This window comes from Thamnophis sirtalis, unplaced genomic scaffold (genome assembly GCF_051295495.1).
Source record: "Thamnophis sirtalis isolate CommonGarterSnake01/CBP01778 unplaced genomic scaffold, rThaSir2_p1.2 scaffold_3, whole genome shotgun sequence".
Taxonomy (NCBI): domain Eukaryota; kingdom Metazoa; phylum Chordata; class Lepidosauria; order Squamata; family Natricidae; genus Thamnophis; species Thamnophis sirtalis.
In genome coordinates, this window is record NW_028261383.1 from 162,628,939 (window position 1) to 162,650,274 (window position 21,336).

Consider the following 21,336-nt stretch of genomic DNA (forward strand, 5'->3'; position numbering starts at 1 on the left):
CGCCCCTTACCTCCGAAGGGGAGGCCAGGCGTGGGAGAGAGTGCTAATGATAATGACCGATTCCCTCCTGTTTCTGTGGGTTTGGGGGGGTGGGGAGAGAAGGTAGTTGCAGAGCCTGGACTGAAGTTAGGAGGCTGACTCCCTACAATAAGCAGTGACCATTATTTGGAGGAAGAAAAAGCATAGCAGTGCGACGGAGATTCACTCTTTCAGAATCTGCATCATCTTTTTTTCAAATTAAAAAAAAAAGCCTTTTAAACATTCTTATTCCTAAAGGCAAAAAACCCCATGAGGCTTGCTGGAGAACGGAGCGGAGGTGACGTACGAGGGGGAGGCTGGACGCCATGGTGGGGGAAGCTGTTGCTGAAATAATTCGATCTGTCAGGAACTCGGAGGGGGGGGGAGGTCAGTGGGAAGCCTTTGCCGGCCCAACGCCAGCCATAGCTCTGAAGTTGCTTTCCTTTCTACTGAATCCCCGGTCTTCACTCACTCCCTCTTGCAGCACGCCCCGATGTGAAAAACGCCGAGATCGGCACACTTGGGGCTGCTGCTGCTGTGATGTCCAGGGAGGCTCTGCTGGTCTAGAACCCATCCACGGGGGGAGGGATCGTCTTCCCGAATGGGCTGGTAAGGGGATAGAAAAGGTTTTTCTCCAGTTCCAGGTTTCAGCTTCTTGGCTCCACTATCTCATTATCTCTTTCCGGCTTCTTTTGTTAAGCCTCTAATTAAGGTTCATTTTTATGCCTTAATAAAGATCACCTGGTTAAAAAGAAGGAAGAGGCTCCACTGGTCCGGAGCCCATCTGCAGGTTGGGAAGGAGGGAGAGACAGACAGAAAAACAGACAGACAGAGACACAGAGAGAGATGCACACACAGAGTGAGTGAGTGAGTGAGTGAGTGAGTGAGTGAGTGAGTGAGAAACAGATAGACACACACACATACATATACACACAGAGTGACAGAGAGAGGAAGGGAGGAGAGAGGGATAGAGTGATAGAGAGGGAGGGAGAGACAGACACACACAGAGTGTGTGATTAAGTGAGTGAGTGAGAGATAGACACACACACACACACACACACACACATACACACAGAGTGACAGAGAGACAGGAAGGGAGGGGAGAGAGAGAGAGAGAGAGCTTTCAATTTGTAGGGATGTAACCTGGCTGTTTTTGCCTGCTCTCAAAAAGATGAGCAGGGTTGAACCTGGCTAATAATTGGAGGGGAACCCACCTGGGAATCTCAGTACTGTATATTTAATAGTAAAATATTAAAAATTGTCCAAAAGCAACAATGACAATTTTCATACTACTGCTAAGAAAATTACGACACATCAATAAAATTATAGGAGCTGAGTTTAACTTAAGAGAAACTTTTCTAAAGGTAGACAGTTATATAACAATTCCACAATTCTGAAAGAACAAGCTTGTTCTATATGAAATTTAATGCTACAGTAGAATGAAGTAACACTGAAGGTAAGTGCAGGTAGTCCTCAATGCACGACCACAATTGAGCCCAAAATGTATGTTGTTAAGTGAGAAATTGATTGAGTTTTGCCCCATTTTACAATTTTTCTTGCCACATTTGTTAAGTGAAACAATTTTTTAAAATCAAACATCCCCCTCTCCGTCAATGGTGTCCCTTACCTAAAAGTCCACTGGGTAATTTTGGTCATTTGCTCTCAGATGAACCAATCTCACTGTTGTTGCAGGAAAAAATGGCACAATATTTATTTATTAGACTTATATATGCTGCTTTGGGCTTCTGATGTTCGCTGCAGCACAAAAGCTCCTGGGCCGTGCGCAAAGGCTCCAGGGAAGAGTGGGAACAATGCCCCCCCACCCCTGCGCGCGCTCAGCGGGCCACGGTAAAATTATCAAAGGCTGACTGGTCCGCGGCGATAAAAAGGTTGGGGACCACTGATCTACAGGCAGTCCTCGACTCACAATGGTTTAATGACCGCTCGAAGTTATATCATCACTGAAAAAAAGTGACCTGTGACTGTTTCCCACACTTACAACGGTTACAGCATCCCCATGGCCGTGTGACCAAAATTCAGATGCTTGGCCACTGATTCTTAATTATGATGGTGGGTCAGGTGGTCACCTTTTGAAACCTTCTGACAAGGACAGTCAATGGAGAAGCCAGATTCACTTAACAACCATGCTACTAATTTAACAAGTGCAGTGATTCACTTAACAACTGGGGCAAAATTCACTTAAATGCCTCACTTATCAATAGACATTTTGGACTCCACTGTGGTCATAAGTGGAGGACGACCGGTATTTCCACTTAGGATTCCATTGGGCACTGTGATTGCCACAGTCTTCGGGTCTCTTTTTCAACCTACCACGTATCTCAAGACTGCAAACTTGCTTGGACTGCTGTTCTGGGAGTCCAGCTGCAAAGTTTCCTGGTTAGGAAAGCCAGCGTGAACTGTGTCTGATCTACAGCCTCAATCCCCTTTTCTCTTGCCATCAACCTCTTAAAACATACCCTGGCAGATGCTGCAGAAGTGGCTGGTAATCCGAGGGTGAGAGCTGGGAGAGAACTACTCGTCTGAAGAGCATAGTGAGCCAGTGAACTTTCCTGCATTCTCAGGCGCTGAGCTAGTGGGGCCTACAAGGAGAAAAGGAAAGGAAAATAGTAATCCACCCAGTTCAATAACTCTCATAACAGTGAAACTTGTCCTGAGAAGATTGTTGTATGTATGGCGGAATTTTCTCAGCCTGGGAACAAAGGAGGACATTTACAATTACAGTAGAACCTCTGGTCACAAACGCTTCTGACCACGATCAAATTGGGTTCGGACCAAAAAAAAAAAATCCATTTTTTTTTCACAGCTGATTTCCCCTTCCGCACCATTTTTTTTTTTTTGTAAGTGCCAAATTTCCCAAATTAGGTTCGGGTCATGACCAAATCGGTTTGTGATCAAAGTTATAGAACAAATTATAGTCATAACCAGAGGTTCTTCTGTACACGTCAACTTTCTGATGGAACCTCATAACCAAAAAGCAAAAATTCCAGAGACGAAATCAGCAGGTTTATCACAAGTGGAAGGAGCACGGTGGCTCAGGTGGTTAGGACGCTGGTATGATGATTGCCAGGCGGGTGTTTTGAGACCCAGTTGCTGCTGTGGGATGGGGTGAGCTCCCCTCATTCACTCCAGCTCCTGCTGACCCAGCAGTTTGAAAGTGGGCGACCATGATGGGGACCACTTCGGTGGGCAGCTTAACGAGGACATGAAGGAAGCCCACAAGTGGGTGTCCTCCAGGCAATGGTGATGTCACCAGACAATCCTTTCACCCTGGAAGCACGTCAGCACTCCCGACATGATTGTAGCAATCACAAAGGGGAAAGGTTAGAGGGCTTCGGAAACTTTGATCCTCTAGCTAAGTCGTGGTTGGATGGGGAGATTGCAAATCACTCATTTGATACCGCAAAAATGTCCATCTGTTCCTCATCTGCAATATTTGTTTAACTGGCCCACACCCATCCTTTACATAAGGGCTAAAGTAAGTGTGGAAGGATTCTCTGATTCTCATGCCAAGGAAAACAACGTCAGAAATAAATGCTAGAAACCTTCAAAGCGGCAAATAAAAATCTGTAGGAAGATTGATATGGGAAAATAGGAAGAAGAGAGCTAGGCTTTAAATTTTGGGAATAACAAATACAGCTCTACTGTCTGGAACCCGGACTGCATATTGGATAGTAATGCAATCGAGCGAGTCCAGAGATATTTCACGAGAAGAGTCCTCCAGTCCTCTGAATACCTGAAGCCACCAGACTTGAAATTTTGAGCTTAGACAACTTAGAACTATGCCGCCTTCGAGCTGACCTAAGCGTAGTACATAAAATTATCTGCTACAATGTCCTTGATGTTCTCTGAGTTTGATGATGTTCTTGCAGACGTTTCATTACTAAACTAGGTACCATCACAGCACTGATGATGTTACATAGTTTGGTAATGAAATGTCGCAAGAACACTACCAAGTTCAGAGAGCACCAAAGATCTCACAGTTCAACCCTGAGCTATAAATATTCCCTTCTATTGATATTGTAGTAGACAGAGTGCATGGGAAGTGGAATTCTTATATTGTAGAATTAAAAACAATCAACAAGAAACCAAAAAAATGTCATCATTTATGTCATCAGGCATATTGTGTAGTAGGAAACAGACATACTGGGTCTTGCCTCCACAAATAGGATTTTGGTAGGTGGAGACGTTATCTCTGTGTCTCTGAAACCCAGCAGAGTTGTCTGTAACACTCCCAATCCAAGAGATGAATTTTTCAGCATCCATATTAAAGCACATACAAAGGTTTTATATCTGACTAGTTTGCCCAGGTATTTATTTATAGGGGGAAATGTCCAGAGCAAACGTAATTTCTAATGTTGGATTTTCCCCCTTGCCAGAGGGAGCCCCCTTGTGGAGTACTATGAAGCTGTTACCATGGCAACTCCACTGCACTGTACAGTAGAAGCTATTTTAAGGCACAACAGGCTGTATCTTAACAGAACACACACCCTGAGGGGTGTTAGGGGCGTCTTATCCCGACAGTATTTTTTTTGCAGAGAGTAAGTCATCAGGATATACATTTAGTAAAGAAGTGTAAAATGGAAAGAAGAACCAAAACCATTATGCCCCAGTTGATAATAAGTGCCTTCTAAAATAAAAAGACAGATTGAAATTAACATGTAATTTCTGACTGAAGAGCAGAAGCTAATTTGCTTCCCATTTTACTCAATGGCTAGAAGTTTTGATCAGGTGCAAGCAATTGAGTAAGCAGCTACGTATTTGTAAGCCTTTTGATGGTGCTCATTCTTCATCTCTCAAGGTTCCAGGTTATCAGTAGTCTTGGCTACTTTCCTATGGGTTCCATACCTCTTGGATAAGCCCTGGTGCGGCTCCATGTTCTGGCACCAGGCTGTCATTGGGTGAACTGCATCCAGAGACTGGGGTGCTGCTGCTGCTGGGGGATGAATCTGTAGGTGGTGAGAGAGGACACAAGGGTTTGGCTACGGGACAGGCAGAACAAGCAGAGTGAAGGTCAAGGACACCATCCCAGAATCTGTAGCATGAGCACAACTGGTTGGGGAAGATGGTTTAACCCAGAAATTGGGATCATTCTAGGCTTGTCTTCAAACAAACTGCTTAGAAGCTCAAGGACTGCTATGCGGAGACCCATCACATCCTCAAGGGTGCCAAAACATTGCCCCAGGAATTATTTCAAATGGTCTATCTCTACCCCATTCTAACGACAAGGGGAACACACACTAGAAAAAGTCCCTCTCCACCAAATCCATTGTATGGGTTCTTCTTACCAATGGCTTCTGCCGGGCGCCTTTTCAAGGAAGGGGGAGCGCTTTCCTTCCGGGTCAGTGGGTTTTTGCGCCGTTCAGTCTTTTTAGCTTTACAGCGCAACTTCAGGTTGGGCTCAGAGGCTAAAAAAAAAAATATTACAGAGAAGAGGGTCAGAAGTGCTTGGAGCAAAAGTCCACAAAACTCGGCAGAGATACGTCTTACAGTGCTTAGCAAGACACTGCAGGGCGAGAATGTGGTTCAAGGCCTTTAGCACCACGAAATCAACCAAGGCATTTGCCAGCACACTAAGAGCATCATCCAAGACCACAGCAATGCAAATGATCTCAGGGAGATCATCCAGTTTATTTAGCCTCGTCTGTCTTTCGGATCAATGTCTTTCCCAGAGACTTTGGCACCTCGAGTATTATTTTTTACTTCTCAGGCTTTCAAACTGGATTTTAAATTAATGTCAGTTCGTGTTGCTTTAGTATTTGAATGGTCACCTTGTGGCCATATACGGTGGTTTTGTTTTGCATTTCGTTTGGTTTTATTATATGTGTTTTACCCATTTATTTTAGTGCCTTTTATTGCAAATCACAGAGTTAGTTTTTGGCTGTTGGGGTGGTTTAGAAATGATCTCCCACTGAAGAAGTAAACTCAGGGAAAATGCTGGGTTGGAGAGAGGAAAGCCTGTTGAAACATTGCCAACAGAATGGTCAAAACAGACCTCTAAATGAAATTATGGGAAAACATCTGAGTCGCATTCCAACTTCCACTTCTCTTTTCACTGCTTGAAGGATGCAACGATTTTTATACTGTGAAGACCATTCTAGCCTTTTCAAGGGGTAAGCAAAAGACCCAATCCCAACAAGTAGAGGGCCTAGGACAGGAATGTCAAAAGGCCTGGGGGCTGGATCCGGCCTGCAGGGTACTTAGATATGGTCTGAGGGGCTGCGCTGGAAACGGTTCCACCACAAAACAGTGTTCGACTAAACTGCCCTCGACAAAACCGCGTAGCTGACGTCATCAACAGGGCGACAACAGCGTGGAGACAGAAGCACGCTGTAAACTCTAAACCTAAAATTAACCCCTAAACCTAAACCTAATCCCCCTAAATCTAATCCTAAACCTAACCCTAAACCTAACCCTTAACCTAACCCTAACCCTAACCCTAACCCTTAACCTAACCCTAAACCTAACCCTAAACCTAACCCTAAACCTAACCCTTACCTTAACTTGAATCGGCTTGCTTTCAAAGCGCTATTTAAAGCGCCCTTCTTTCTCCGTGCTTGCTGTTGTCGCCCTGTTGATGACGTCAGCGACGCGGTTTAATCGGGCGCGGCTTAGTCGAGCACGGTTTTGTCGTGCCACGGCTGGAAACAGCAAAGGACCAGCCAGCAGTACTGCTGCCAGTGAAAATAGGCTCCCGAGCTCCGTTTTCAGTTGCCACAGCCTCTTACAACCCTCTGCGAGTGGAAACGGAGCTTGGGAGGGCCGTACGCGCTCCGTTTTCACTGGCAGAGAGCTGCAGGAGGCAGTGGCAGCTGAAAACAGAGCTTGGGAGCCTATTTTTGCTGGTAGAGTGCTCAGGTCACCACAGATGCCCGCGACAGCGTGACGTTGGGCTGGCCATGCCCACCCTGGACACACCCACTCCGCCCACCCGCGGGCAAACACCCTGATGCGGCCCTCAATGAAATCAAGTTTGACACCCCTGGTCTAGGACAAAAAGTAAGTTTAATAGAAATTAAAAGTTACAGAATTAACATTGTATTAATATATTCTCTAGGAAAGACTAGACATTGATTTCCCATGTACACCTCAGTTTAATTCCCCCCCCCCTGCCCTTTGCTTCTCTCTATCTGTCCCCATTCTTCTTCCTCTTCCCAGAAAGATTTCTGTTCCAAGGAAGTCGTTTGCAAATCACTGGCTTGAGCAAGAGTTTCACATTTTTGTTTATATCACCACTATTGCACCACTATTGCACCTCTACAGTGATAGCCCATTCACACCACCTTTTCCTTCATTAGCACTTCATTAGTAGAGTGTGAGAGATTCCAATTAAATGCCACCATGGCCATGAATAATCAAGGGGAGTTGTTTATGTTTGAACGTAAGATCTGATCCTGCATTAATGGATTTGACAAGGAGCCATCTTTTTGTAGGAGACTAACAGAGCTACTTTTAGCCCTGAAATCTGATATTTTTTTCAGTTATCACTGTTGGGAGCTGAACCTTGGTCTTTATTGAACAAAGCATATGCTCTGCCAAGGACTTATTTCTTTAAAGAGGGTGTGACAACAAATAAGTCAGTGGTCTTTTATTATTTCATGGTTCAGATTTTCCCCCACCCCCACCCCGTTGCTACCAAAACATTGAGATCCTAGAGAAAATCTGATTTTGTGAGCAGCATACACATTCAGGGGAAAAAAGCAATAAAACTTTTAGAAGACTGATGAAACCAAAGGAAGCCCAGCTGCAGGCTTACAATCAAAATGACACAAGAAGAAAAAGCAAGGAGGAAGGAGGAAGAAAAAAACACCACATGGTGTCACCTTCTAAAAACCACAATTTAATTCCTAGGCTATTCAACTACAAAAAAAAAACAAAAAAAACTACTGTATTTTTCGGAGAATAAGATGCACCTTTTTCCCTCAAAAAAAGAGGCTGAAAATCTGGGTGTGTCTTATACACTAAATACAGCATTTTTTGCTTCCCGAAACCCCACCCCCTTCACCAAAATGGCTCTGCATAGCCTTTAGGAGGCTTCCAGATTGCTCCTGGGGGCTGGGGAGTGCAGAAATGAGTGAAAAACGGGCAGTTTTTTGCTCAATTCCCCCCACCACCCTGCCCCCAGGAGCACTCTACAAGCCTCCTAAAGACTATGCCGTTTTTTTTTTTGGGGGGGGGGACAAAAAACGGCCCATTTTTGAGCGGTCTGCAGGGTGCAAAAACCTTTTTTTTTAATTTGCCTCTTCAAAATCTTGGTACGTCTTATATTCTGAAAAATACGGTACATAGCAATAGCAATAGCAGTAGACTTATATACCGCTTCATAGGGCTTTCAGCCCTCTCTAAGCGGTTTACAGAGAGTCAGCATATTGCCCCCAACAATCTGGGTCCTCATTTTACCCACCTCGGAAGGATGGAAGGCTGAGTCAACCCTGAGCCGGTGAGATTTGAACCGCTGAACTGCTGATCTAGCAGTAGCCTGCAGTGCTGCATTTAACCACTGCGCCACCTTGGCTCATACATGAAAAATAACGGTGTGCATGTATCTCAAGTAAGTTAATGTGAACTTCCATGGATTCCTTCCTCTTACTCTTGTTTTTCTGAACAATCCAGCAAGTAGCTGTGCCTTTGAACACTGGTTTATTATACAGATACAGGCAGTTCATCATATTAAATTCTACACTATAAAATTATTTCCTGGCAAAAGTCCAATGTTGTTATTCCTGCTATTGTCCAAAGAGGAGCATCAAGGATGTTCCACTCCCCCCACAAAAAAACTATCACTTGGAAACTCAATATCCTCAAAGGGTAACTCAAGTAAGACCTTTTTACCTGTTTTCCTTAACGGAAAGTGGTCTGGAGAACTCCTGGAGTTGTTGGGGACAGGAGGAAAGAAAGTATGGAGCATAGGATTCGGTGGGCCTTCATGTTCCATTGGCTCTAAGGACCTGGATAAAGCATGAGAAAGAGATTTGTGGGTAACATTCCTAGATCAGTTTATGATAATACAATAATACAATAGCAGAGTTGGAAGGGACCTTGGAGGTCTTCTAGTCCAACCCCCTGCCTAGGCAGGAAACCCTATACCATTTCAGACAAATGGCTATCCAACATCTTTTTAAAGACTTCCAGTGTTGGGGCATTCGCAACTTTTGGAGGCAAGCTGTTGCACTGATTAATTGTTCTAACTGTAAGGAAATTTCTCCTCAGTTCTAAGTTGCTTCTCTCCTTGATTAGTTTCCACCCATTGCTTCTTGTTATACCCTCAGGTGCTTTGGAGAATAGCTTGACTCCCTCTTCTTTGTGGCAACCCCTGAGATATTGGAGCACTGCTATCATGTCTCCCCTAGTCCTTCTTTTCATTAAACTAGACATACCCAGTTCCTGCAACCGTTCTTCACATGCTTTAGTCTCCAGTCCCCTAATCATCTTTGTTGCTCTTCTCTGCACTCTTTCTAGAGTCTCCACATCTTTTCTACATCATGGCGACCAAAACTGAATGAAGTATTCCAAGTGTGGCCTTACCAAGGCCTTATAAAGTGGTATTAACACTTCACGTGGTCTTTATTCTATCCCTCTGTTTATGTAGCCTAGAACTGTGTTGGCTTTTTTGGCAGCTGCTGCACACTGCTGGCTCATATTTAAATGGTTGTCCACTAGGACTCCAAGATCCCCCTCACAGTTACTACTGTTGAGCAAGGTACCACCTATACTGTACCTGTGCATTTCATTTTTCTTGCCTAAATGTAGAACCTTACTCTTTTCACCACTGAATTTCATTTTGTTAGATAATGCCCAATGTTCAAGTTTGTCAAGATCCTTCTGTATCTTGAGCCTATCTTCTGGAGTATTGGCTATTTCTGCCAGCTTGGTGTCATCTGCAAATTTGATGAGTTCCTCATTTATCCCCTCATCCAGATCATTGATGAAGATGTTGAAGAGTACTGGAACTAAAACAAAGCCTTGGGGTAATCCATTGCATACCTCCCTCCATGTAAACGTAGTTCCATTGAGGACTACACATTGAGTGCGGTTGGTCAGCCAGTTAAAGATCAAGGGAATGAGCCTGCAGGTTAGGAAGTCTCCAGTTCAAATCTAACCTCCTTGCCAAGATTCCCTAGGGTCAGCCCATAATTCACTGCTGATGTCAATCCTGAAGAGAACCTGTCTGAAGCCATCTTGGAATCTTCAGGGTTGCCACACAATGGTGAGAAGGGGGGGGGGAATAGTTAGATGGAGTTTTGTAGCCAAAACAATAAAGTTTTCCTGTGGGAACCAAGGACAATCACACAGGTGGCTAGCCAGAGGAGGAGCAAGTAACCGGGCAACCAGCCAGCACCTGGATTGGACACTGTGACCAGTAACTTGGGGGGGAGGGGGGGAAACTTTTACTTTTAGATTTGGCTGTCACCAGTTGTGCCAATATGAAGTATCCAATAAACTCTTCTTTGAGGAACCTGTCTGCCTCGGAGTTCAGTTCCTATGGGTGCATTAATTGGAACAGTGACATCAAGCCGAATTGTCAACCCTGAAGTGAACCTGGCTGAAGCCATCTTGGGAGTTTGCAGAGTTGCCAGCTGAAAGTAATTTCACAGATTAATCTCTAGAAGTAGCAGTATCCCTGTCCAATTGCAAATGTCAGAACTCAAATTGGTCAATACTGGTCAGAAAGGCTGAGGTCACAACTTGTAGGACTGAGTCGTGAAGAAATAAGATGAGGAGGTATTACACTTTTCCTTCAGAAGCATTGTGAACAAGTAGCTTTGAAAGCCCTGCCCAATTTTGTTCTTCAGTGCCATTCAAAGTTGAGGTTTCAGCAGGACCCACATGTCTCCTTTATGTAAGTAATGACCACAAATGGCTTAAGATATGGATGGGTCCCCAAACTTGGCAACTTTAAGACTTCTGGACTTCAACTCCCAGAATTCTCCAGCCAGCTGCTGGTTGGAGAATTCTGGGAGTTGAAGTCCACAAGTCTTAAAGTTGCCAGGTTTGGAGACCTCTGACTTAAGGACTTAAGTTTGGTACTTCTGGATCAACGTGTGAAAGATGGCAGGATGAAAGAGCAATTGTATTGTGATGGATTTTCAGTGTTATCTCCAATTATAAGGTCGCTGTCTTCTGAAATAAAGTTCCTGCATCTCGGTTTGGGGAATATTCAGTATCCGTAAGATTGTGCAAGGTGGGGTTTCCCCCCCCCCTTCCTTTGTTCTTTGGAAACCCTGTCAAATTTGCCCATTCAGGGAAGAAGGGGCACAAAAGAAACTTTCAATCTGCTGTATCTCTTTCATCATTTTTACAATTAGTGTTTAGATTGCCTCTCTCCCTTAGCCTTACCTTTTTGACTGCAATAAGGAATCCTGCATTATGGGACTGCTTGGTGCCTACAAAGACCTTAACCTAATCTTATACATAGATATGATTATTAATGAAAAAGAGGAGGTAAGCTAGCCTTAGGGGGCATTCCTGATGCAGAGAACCACGTCGCCAACCAGTATTTTGTGGTTGGCTATGACAACTCTTGTAGCTATTCTGAGAAGTTGTTGGCCCTCCCCTTCATGGTGGCCATTTTTGGAAGCACTCATGACATGCTTTCCAACCAACCCTACATCCAAACTATTCGTCGTATCCCTGTTCTCCAGAATCAATGAAAATCTGGACAAGCACCCATATAGCTGGTTGACTACTGTTTTCGAGGATCAAGCCCCACTTCAGCAAGACCAACTCTGGCCTTGGTCTGCAGAAAAACCACAGCTTAACCATAAGTTATCCTGACCTCCTACAATGTGGTTGGGGATGACTGGAGTCCTACTCCAACACATCTAGTTGGCTTTCGATTGAAAGGGGTGTTACCAAACTGCCCCTTTTGTTACAGGATATGTGTGCTTGTGTGCATTTAAAGAAGCATTCCCCATCCTGAACAAAAATATTGCTCAGAAGGAAGCCTGTCGAGCTCCGCCCCCCCCCCCCAAAAAAAAAACAGGAAACTTAAGCCAGTAAAAGTCAGCAGAGCTGAATAGCTTCTCCCTTTATAGCAACACCCAAAGTGCTGTGTCTGGAACTAGGTCAAGGACTTTAGCAAGGGTGTAACAATAGAGAAGAAAACAGGACACTGGTGTGTGTGTGTGTGTGTGTGTGTGGTGTGTGTGTGGTGTGTGTGTGTGGTGTGTGTGTGTGTGGGTGTGCGTGTGTGTGTGTGTGTGTAACTAGTCCTGAACAATGCAAGCAGAGAAATGATCTTGGCTGCAAAAGATCTACCTGGGGATGTAATTCAACCCGCACAGATCAAGATCCCAGGGCTATTAACAGGCTCATGTTCTCTTTCAAAGAGGACACATCCATGAAACAGCAAAGGCAGGTTACAGTGCTGTAAAACGAAGTGGAACTATAGGGCTTCTAAAAATATGTAAGGTGGTAAAGTAAATGAGGCAAGTATGCAAGAAAGTCAAGTTGTAGCCAGCACTGGAGAGGGCCATCCCAACCACATTAAAGGTATAGCAATAGCAATAGCAGTTAGACTTACATACCGCTTCATAGGGCTTTCAGCCCTCTCTAAGCGGTTTACAGAGTCAGCATATCGCCCCCACAGTCTGGGTCCTCATTTCACCTACCTCGGAAGGATGGAAGGCTGAGTCAACCTTGGGCCGGCGAGATTAGAACCGCTGAACTGCAGATAACAGTCAGCTGAAGTGGCCTGCAGTACTGCACCCTAACCACTGCGCCACCTCGGCTCTTAAGTTATCAGTTTAAGTTAGGGTGACTTCTATCATGGATAACTCAAAGACATCTACCTTTGATTAAATTGGGGTACAGCACCAACCTAATCAACCCTCCAATTTTTCACATCCTAAGTGCCTTTCTAATTAGAATCTCAGAATCAGAATTTAGCTGGAAGGTCTTTTTGGAGGTCTTCTTGTCCAACCCTCTGCTCAAGCAGGAGACCCTATTCCATTTCAGATAGGTGGCTATCCAGTCTTTTCTTAAAAGCCTCCAGTGATGAAGCTCCCACAACTTCTGAAGGCAAGATGTTCCAGTGGTTAATTGTTCTCACTGTTAGGAAGTTTCTTCTTGATTCCAGATTGCTTCTCTCCTTCATTAGTTTCCCTCCATTGTTTCTTGTCCTGTCTTCGGGTGCTTTGGAAAATAGGTTGACCACCCGCCCTCCTCTTTGTGGCAGCTCCTCAAATACCGGAATATTGCTATCATATCCTCCCCTAGTCCATCTTTTCTCTAGAGTGGTCATATCCAATTCTTGCAACCGTTCTTCATAGGTTTTAGTCTCCAGGCCTTTAATCATCTTAGGTGCTCTCTTTTTTTCCACAAATTACAACATCTTTTTTGTAATGCGGTAACCAAAACTGGATGCAGTATTCCAGATGTGGTCTTACTAAGGCTTTATAGAGTGGTACTAACACAACACATGATTTTGATTTTATGCCTTTCTTTATGCAACCAAGGATTGTATTAGCCTTTTTGGCTGCTGTAGCACACTGATGGCTCATGTTTGCAAGTTTGCAAGTTTCGTGACCTGACAAATGCGCGCATGACAAAAGCGTGCCGACAAAACCGCGGCGCTAAAACCGCGATGTCATCAACGCGCCGACAACAGCGCGCCGACAACAGCGCGCCGACAGAAGCGCGATTTAAGTTAAGGTAAGGGTTAGGGTTAGGGTTAGGTTTAGGGTTAGGTTTAGGGTTAAGGTTAGGGTTACAGCGCGCTTCTGTCGGCGCGCTTTTGTTGGCGCACTTCAGCGCTCATTCGTCGGCGCACTTTAGAACTTGCGGTTTTGTCACCGCGGTTTAGTCAGGCGCGCTTTTGTCGTTCGCCCTTTTGTGGGTGAACCTGCAAGTTTAATAATAGTTATATGCCGCCCAATCCCGTAGGACTCCGGGAGGCTTACAGTACAGAAATAAGTCAAAAAATAAAATACAGAGAAAAAAAAGATAGAGTTAAAAACAGCACACCATACACTCCGTTCTGAGTGGGGCTGGACTGTATTTTGTGGTCAACAGCCCCAGGCCTGCCGGAACAGCCAGGTTTTAGTGGCTTTCCGGAAGGCCGAGAGAGTGGGAAGGGTCCGGATCTCTGCGGGTAGATCATTCTACAGGGCCGGGGCAGCTACAGAGAAAGACCTCCCCCGAGAGTCACCAACCAGCATTGCCCAGTCGACGGTATCCAAAGGAGGCCCAACCTGTGAGATCTTATGGGTCGTTGGGAGGTATGTGGCAGGAGGCGGTCCCGCAGATATCCAGGCCCCAAGCCATGTAGGTGATGTTTAAGTGATTGTCCAGCGGGACTCCAAGATCCCTCTCACAGTTACTGTTTTGGAGCCAGGTGTTGCTTAATCCTGCATTTCTCTTCATTAAATTTCATGTTGTTGGATAGGGCCCCTTGTTCAAATCTGTCAAGATCTTTTATGATCCTGAGCTTGTCTTCTGGGGTGTTGAGTTATTCCTGCCACCTTAGCGTCATCTGCATATTTTATGAGTTCCCCTTCTATTCCCTCACCATTCCTGCAAGCTGTATTGGGCATGCTGGTTGAGGATGATGGGAACTGTAGCAAGACCAATTCTTAAGGCGACGTTAAGAAGTCTGTTGATGTTCCAGCATGTGAGGTTTGCCAATGTATTTCTAGAACTAGATTACCTGTATGGCATGATGGGAGCATTAGTCCTTTCCAGAGCAGCTTGTTGCTTTTTCAGGATGACTTCTGCCAGCTTCTGCTTCACAACCATACTTGCTACAGCACCTGTTGAACAAAAACGCAGCTGGTAACTAAAATGAAGCATCAAAAGTCAGCTATGGTAACTCATCTCTAATTCTCCAATTTGGTGGCTCCTGAAAACGGATTCAAATGCACCCAAAAACATTTGACTGGACTCAAACATAAGGGAAGATCTTTTCATTAAAGCCACCGAGATCCCACAGGTGGGATGTACATCTTAACTGGTAAATAAAGCAAGAAGGCGTTTCAAGAAATAAGAGGCAGATTTTCCTGAGGGAAAAAAAAATTAAGATTGTGGTAGATGTGAAAATTTTATGTCTTTATCCTCAAAGGGCATCATTCACAGATGTATTGCATGTTCCTCTGTTTCCCTGATAACTGCAGGAAGCTGCCTTACAGAAGCCAGCCCTCTCTCTCGTTTCATCTCAGGGTGGTTTAAATCATGGGTCTCCAACCTTGGCAACTTTAAGACTTGTGGACTTCAACTCCCAGATTACCTCAGCTGATTCTGGGAGTTGAAGTCCACAAGTCTTAAAATTGCCAAGGTTGGACACCTCTGCTCTAAATGACCAGCAGGGAACCCCCACAATTTCAGGGTGGGGTCTTTCCCAGCCCTCCTTTCCTAGGGATCATACAGACAAAACCCAGCAAAGAAGACAAAAGCAGACATTCTACCAACTAATTAGCAATAGCAATAGCAGTTAGACTTATATACCGCTTCATAGGGCTTTCAGCCCTCTCTAAGCGGTTTACAGAGTCAGCATATCGCCCCCACAGTCTGTGTCCTCATTTCACCCACCTCGGAAGGATGGAAGGCTGAGTCAACCTTGAGCCGGTGAGATTTGAACCACTGAACTGTCAGTCAGCTGAAGTGGCCTGCAGTACTGCACCCTAACCACTGCGCCACCTTGGCTCCATAATTCTGTCCATCAAAACCTGTATCAAACCCCAGTCATTTACAATTTTCTGAATTAGTAGTCTTCTGCCAGGTGTGTCATTAAGTCGGGAATGTATCACTTCTTTCTAGTCCTGGATCATGCTTGGTCAAGGCAAGGGGGAAAAAATAGCAAAACTAATTTATTTTTAATTAAATCACACATCTATTTTCCCTCAAAGCTATCTCTATGTCTTGCATATGATTACAGGGATGAAATAGATTTATGAAGTGGAGCAGAGGGGAACATAATAAAACTACAGTCATAACTACATCAACATTGCAACAAGAGGAAGAAAAGATTGCTAGGTATATGAAAGACTGAACACGGCTGATGAAAGGCTGATCTTTGATTGCCATCTTTCAAAGCTTGTTCATGAATGAAACTATGAAATAGCTGCCCTTAGCAACTTTCAAACAAGTATCTCACACACTTTCTGATAAAATACAACTGTCAGGCTTGGAAGCCATCTTTGTATTGGGCCTCAAGCCTGCCACATATTCAAACATATTCTACTGTGGGAAACTGGGAAGGGGGGGATTGTATGGAGCATGGGAGATATGTAGCCAAAATAACATTCCTTCTCAGAGAGTCAAGGTCATTTTGTCCCTGCACCTGTACTAACGTGGATGGGAGGAATCTTCCTTCGTGACAGTGGCTGATTTGGCCATGTGATGGACATGTGGGTGCTGGGGCAGGGTCTTGAACTTTCAATTGGGTGGGGAAAACCTGAGAGCTTTCAGATTTGGGTTTCCCCAGATGTGCCAATATGGCTTCTCTAATAAATCTGAACTTTTGAGGAATCTCTAGCCTTCTTTGATTGAGGATGCTATTCGGAACCCTAACAACAACTTGCTTGCTGGTTTTGAAAAATAGTACCATATTCAATCACACAACAAGGTGATTGAAAGTATCTTGCTGTTGAAAGTAACTTGCTGTTGATATTGCAGTACGTTTCCCAACAAGGAAAGGTACTGCAAATATCAACAGCAACTTACTTTCCATATTCAAGAGAAACTATCTGGAAAAGAGCACCAGCAAGTGTAACATCCTGTAGTAGGAAGTACCACTGATTTCAAATTGGAATCAGAGCAGCAGCAACAGGCAAGGGAATTTCAAAACCTATTTTTGTCAAAGGAAACAGCAAACCTTTTACTTTAGCTTAAGAACACACTTGAGTTATCAAAGGAAAGACAGGAAACCCATCTTCCCCTGCTGGTTGTTAATATTCCCTAAGAACCCTACTTTGACTTGGTCTCAATGAAGTAACTCTTCCCAAGGAAGATCATGCAACTTGCCATATCAGGGCTAGGCTATGTTGCTATAAAACCATCGACAAGGTGCTGAAAGGCGTGGGAAGTGGCTGCAGGGAATTCCCAGGCATGTATCACTCAGCAGATCTTTGAAGTGGCCTCCTCTGATGCCCGTGAGTGGATATGTGTAATTTCCAAAGGGCTGGGCTATATTGCCCCATAACCAGCCAGCAAAGCTTTATAGGTATCAGCCCTGGCTCCTGATCAAGGAGGCTTAGACTACTGGGCAGATTCTGATCGCTCAGCTTCGCTTCCTCTCCATAAAAAATGAGGATATTATTGCCCTGGCTTTAAGTAAGGCTGTGAGGTTGCCAGGTTCCTTTTTAAAACTGTATGTGTGATGACAAAATTAATAAGCGCGTTATTTCAGCTCTATTGGGTATGGAAGTAATTCTCAGGCAGGCACAAATACAAATCTGAAATCCGCTCTTCCGAAAAGAGATTATTTCCAGGCAATAAGTACTTTGCCATTTGTGAATTTTTATAAGAATTTTTGTACACCGTGAGAGGTAAGCAAAGACAGGAGGGGAGGAAAGGTGCAATTAATATTTATTCGAAGTTCTTGTTTTTATTATTAAGAACAACAATTCACTGCAGCTTGTACGAGCTATCCTTAAATCGTATTTCATCTCTCATTTCAATATATTTAAAAAAATGTTGGCAGGAGGCAAAGAGAGCAGAAAATCATGCATCACGCTTGCCAAGACAGAAACTGCAAATAACGTCAGTCTAAATGAAGAGAGAGCACTCTAAATATTTATTATTTTCTTTTGTCAGTGCTACAGTAACAGCCTGAGGTACCGTCAAGCATTCTTGTTATTAAGAAAGCAGGTTTCAATTCCACATCAGGTTAGCTGAAATCTGTTTCTAGGTCATGTTTAACCCTCAGGTTTTAATCTTGTGTTTTGGGGAAAATAGATATCCATATCTACATGATGACCTTTGGGATATTTGAAATTCAGCCCTGGTATTGCTATTCATTCTTCTTTTCTGCAGGATGAAACCAGTGGTGGGATTCAAATTTTTTTACTACCGGTTCTGTGGTGTGGCTTGGTGGGCGTAGCAGGGGAAGGATACTGCAAAATCCCCATTCCCTCCCCACTCCGGGGAAAGGATACTGCAAAATCCTCATTCCCTCCCCACTCCGGGGGAAGGTTACTGTAAAATCCCCATTCCCTCCCAACTCCAGGGGAAGGTTACTGTAAAATCTCCATTCCCTCCCAACTCCAGGGGAAGGTTACTGTAAAATCTCCATTCCTTCCCCACTCCGGGGGAAGGTTACTGTAAAATCTCCCTTCCCCACTCCAGGGGAAGGTTACTATAAAATTTCCATTCCCTCCCAACTCCAGGGGAAGGTTACTGTAAAATCTCCATTCCTTCCCCACTCCAGGGGAAGGTTACTGTAAAATCTCCATTCCCCACTCCAGGGGAAGATTACTGTAAAATCTCCATTCCCCACTCCAGGGGAAGATTACTGTAAAATTCCCATTCCCTCCCCACTCCAGGGGAAGGTTAATGCAAAATCCCCATTTCCCCCTGATCAGATGGGACTCGGGAGGTGGAGAATAGATGGGGGCGGGGCCAGTCAGAAGTGATATTTACTGGTTCTCTGAACTACTCTAATTTTCCACTACCCGTTCTCCAGAACTGGTCAGAACTTGCTGAATACCACCTCTAGATGAAACTCATCCTGCTCTTTCAACCAAGCCCCATTTCATCGGATTCTCACATCACCCTCCTTATCCTGTTTGACTTCCTTCAGGTATGCCAGGGTCTTTAAAATGCAGCATCCAGAACTAGGTTCACTATTCCTGCTGCAAGTTGAATAATGCCGTGTAGGACCAACCAATTACTTCTTCTGAGTTGGAACTGACATAAGGCAGCCTAAGACTGCATTAGTCTTGACAGCTGTTGCCTCACATTCCTGGCTCATGCTTACAGAGTGATCAATTAAGCTATGTAGCCAAATTCTTTCCACATGTAATGCCAAATCCAATTATATTTGAATTTTATCTTGAGTCACAGTCAAACTTGTTTAGTGTCTCTGGGTGATTTAGGAGATTTGTGAGTGGGATTTGCACGCACACACCCACACGATTACCACTGAAATAAAACCAAAGGTATATAATTAGGAAGAAAAACCATGTTAATTATCTCAGGATTTCTTCTTAAGATGCTACCGATTTTAAGGTCTTGGACTTTGTTTTGCAAATTCTCACTAAAAAGGAAAATAAAACTCGGTGTAATTTGTCTGAAAGATGTATGGATTTTAATTGTTGAAAACGCTTTTGCATACTTGTAAAGTATGTGCATTGATTTGTGTATCCACTCTCTCATATAGACAAGAGAGGCACACATCGGGCTAAAAGAACCTGAGATTTCTTTTTTTGTGAATGTTAAAAGCATTCCTAAATTATAACTAAAACAATCTCCAAAGGATGAGTAGGAACAAAATAGTCCAGGTGGAACAGAAAGTCCTGCATTGCTAGAGAACAATTCTATGCAAATGTCTATGGAGATTCTCAGTCAGGGTTGTCCCAAACATGCTTTTTCACACTCTTTTCTTCAGAACTAAAGAAGCTTCCAGGAGAAGAAAAGTGAAACGTCTTCAAGGAAAAATAAAGAAAGTCAAATTGTCTCTTGAAAAAGTACTTCTGGGACAATTCTATGCAAAGTGATGTTACAAGTAGATGCAAAATTAGCACTGGACACTAGATGGCGGGATGATTTAGTGTAAAGGCAGGCATATAAGAAAGCATACAAGCATCCTATAAATTGACTTCAGTGGTTTCTACAGAGACTGGGAAAGATTATAAAGAGATGGGTGCTTATTTTTCTGTAGCAAGGTGAAACGTGGTAACTAATAGGGAATGGTCTTCTTGTTCAGAAGAAACGCTACTGTTGCCAAGGTTAAGGTAATCAGGTGGATCACATCTAGGTTTGGTGCGATCAAAAATATCAAGTTTTTAAATCACTTTTAATCCTGTCTGATGTTGGGAAGACAAAAATCTCTCCTTCTCCAACCTTGTGCCCAATAGATGCAGTGGCCTGCAACTTTCAACAATTAGTTTTTGACCAATCTTGAACCCCTCACCCCAGACTTCAAATGTTAGACTAGAATAATAGAGTTGGAAGGGACCTTGGAGGTCTTCTAGTCCAACCCCCTGCCTAGGCAGGAAACCCTACACCACTTCGGACAAATTGTTATCTATCATCTTCTTAAAAACCTCCATTGTTGGAGCATTCACAACTTCTGGAGGCAAGTTGTTCCATTGATTAATTGTTCTAATTGTCAGTAAATTTCTCCTCAGTTCTAGGTTGCTTCTCTCCTTAATTAGTTTCTGGTCCTACCCTCAGGTGCTTTGGATAATAGGGTGTCTCCCTCTTCTCTATGGCAACCTCTGAGATATTGGAAGACTGCTATCATGTCTCCCCTACTCCTTCTTTTCATTAAACTAAACATACCCAGTTCCTGCAACTGTTTTTTATATGTTTTAGCTTCCAGGAACCCTAATCATCTTTGTTGCTCTTCTCTGCACTCTTTGCAGAGTCTCCACATCTTATTTTACATTGTGGCGACCAAAACTGGATGCAGTATTCCAAGTGTGGTCTTACCAAGGCATTATAAAGTGGTGTTAACACTTCACGTGATCTTGATTCTATCATTCTATAGAACTGTGTTGGCTTTTTTGGCAGCAGCTGCACACTGCTGGCTCATATTTAAATGATTGTCCACTAGGATTCCAAGATCCCTCTCACAGTTACTACTATTGAGCAACTTACTTGACTTACATCTTCCCTAATGACCAATGCTACATATGCAAAAAAAAATATCTAGTACTAAATCTGTTGTGGGCAACCTACAGGATATATGTTGTCCCTAATCTTCCATGCCACGTGATGCCCAAGATTATACTGCAAATTTAGTAACAAAATAGCTGCATATATTTTGTTTTTCCTGTTCTGATTCTTTACCAGAAATATGAAATAAGGCATGAAGAACTTGCCCATGAAAAAAGCCTGTAGGAACAAGCAAAGAGAAAATCAAACTACTTTTTCTGTATTATCTAGGTTAAATCTTAGGAAAGGTCACCACAAGTCGAATTATGTGTGTTCACCTAATATGAAAAATGGCTTTGCTTAGTTGAAAACCCCAGCTGGGATTAAAAAAAAAGTTGGATTGCTGTGATTCTTGCTGTTTCACCTACAGTACTTGCATTGAAAGGAAATGCTCTTCAGGGAATCAGTGGGAAATTTCCTCTTCTTTAGACAGGAATCTAATTCTGACAGGACTGCAGGATCAGGAGAGATCTCTGATCATACTTG

At 43.7% G+C, this 21,336-nt stretch overlaps 1 protein-coding gene across 3 annotated transcripts in view; it reads right to left on the bottom strand.

Moving 5' to 3' along the window:
* Window positions 1–21,336, bottom strand: part of HDAC7 (histone deacetylase 7) — a 235,504-nt gene that overhangs the window by 46,858 nt on the left and 167,310 nt on the right. For all 3 annotated transcript variants that reach the window (XM_087710652.1, XM_087710653.1, XM_087710651.1), the window contains 5 exons: window positions 14,684–14,786; window positions 8,869–8,984; window positions 5,325–5,444; window positions 4,885–4,985; window positions 2,496–2,618 (listed from right to left, as the gene is read on the bottom strand). In XM_087710652.1, the coding sequence (XP_087566778.1) occupies window positions 2,496–2,618; window positions 4,885–4,985; window positions 5,325–5,444; window positions 8,869–8,984; window positions 14,684–14,786 (563 nt within the window). The remainder of the gene's footprint in view (window positions 1–2,495; window positions 2,619–4,884; window positions 4,986–5,324; window positions 5,445–8,868; window positions 8,985–14,683; window positions 14,787–21,336) is intronic.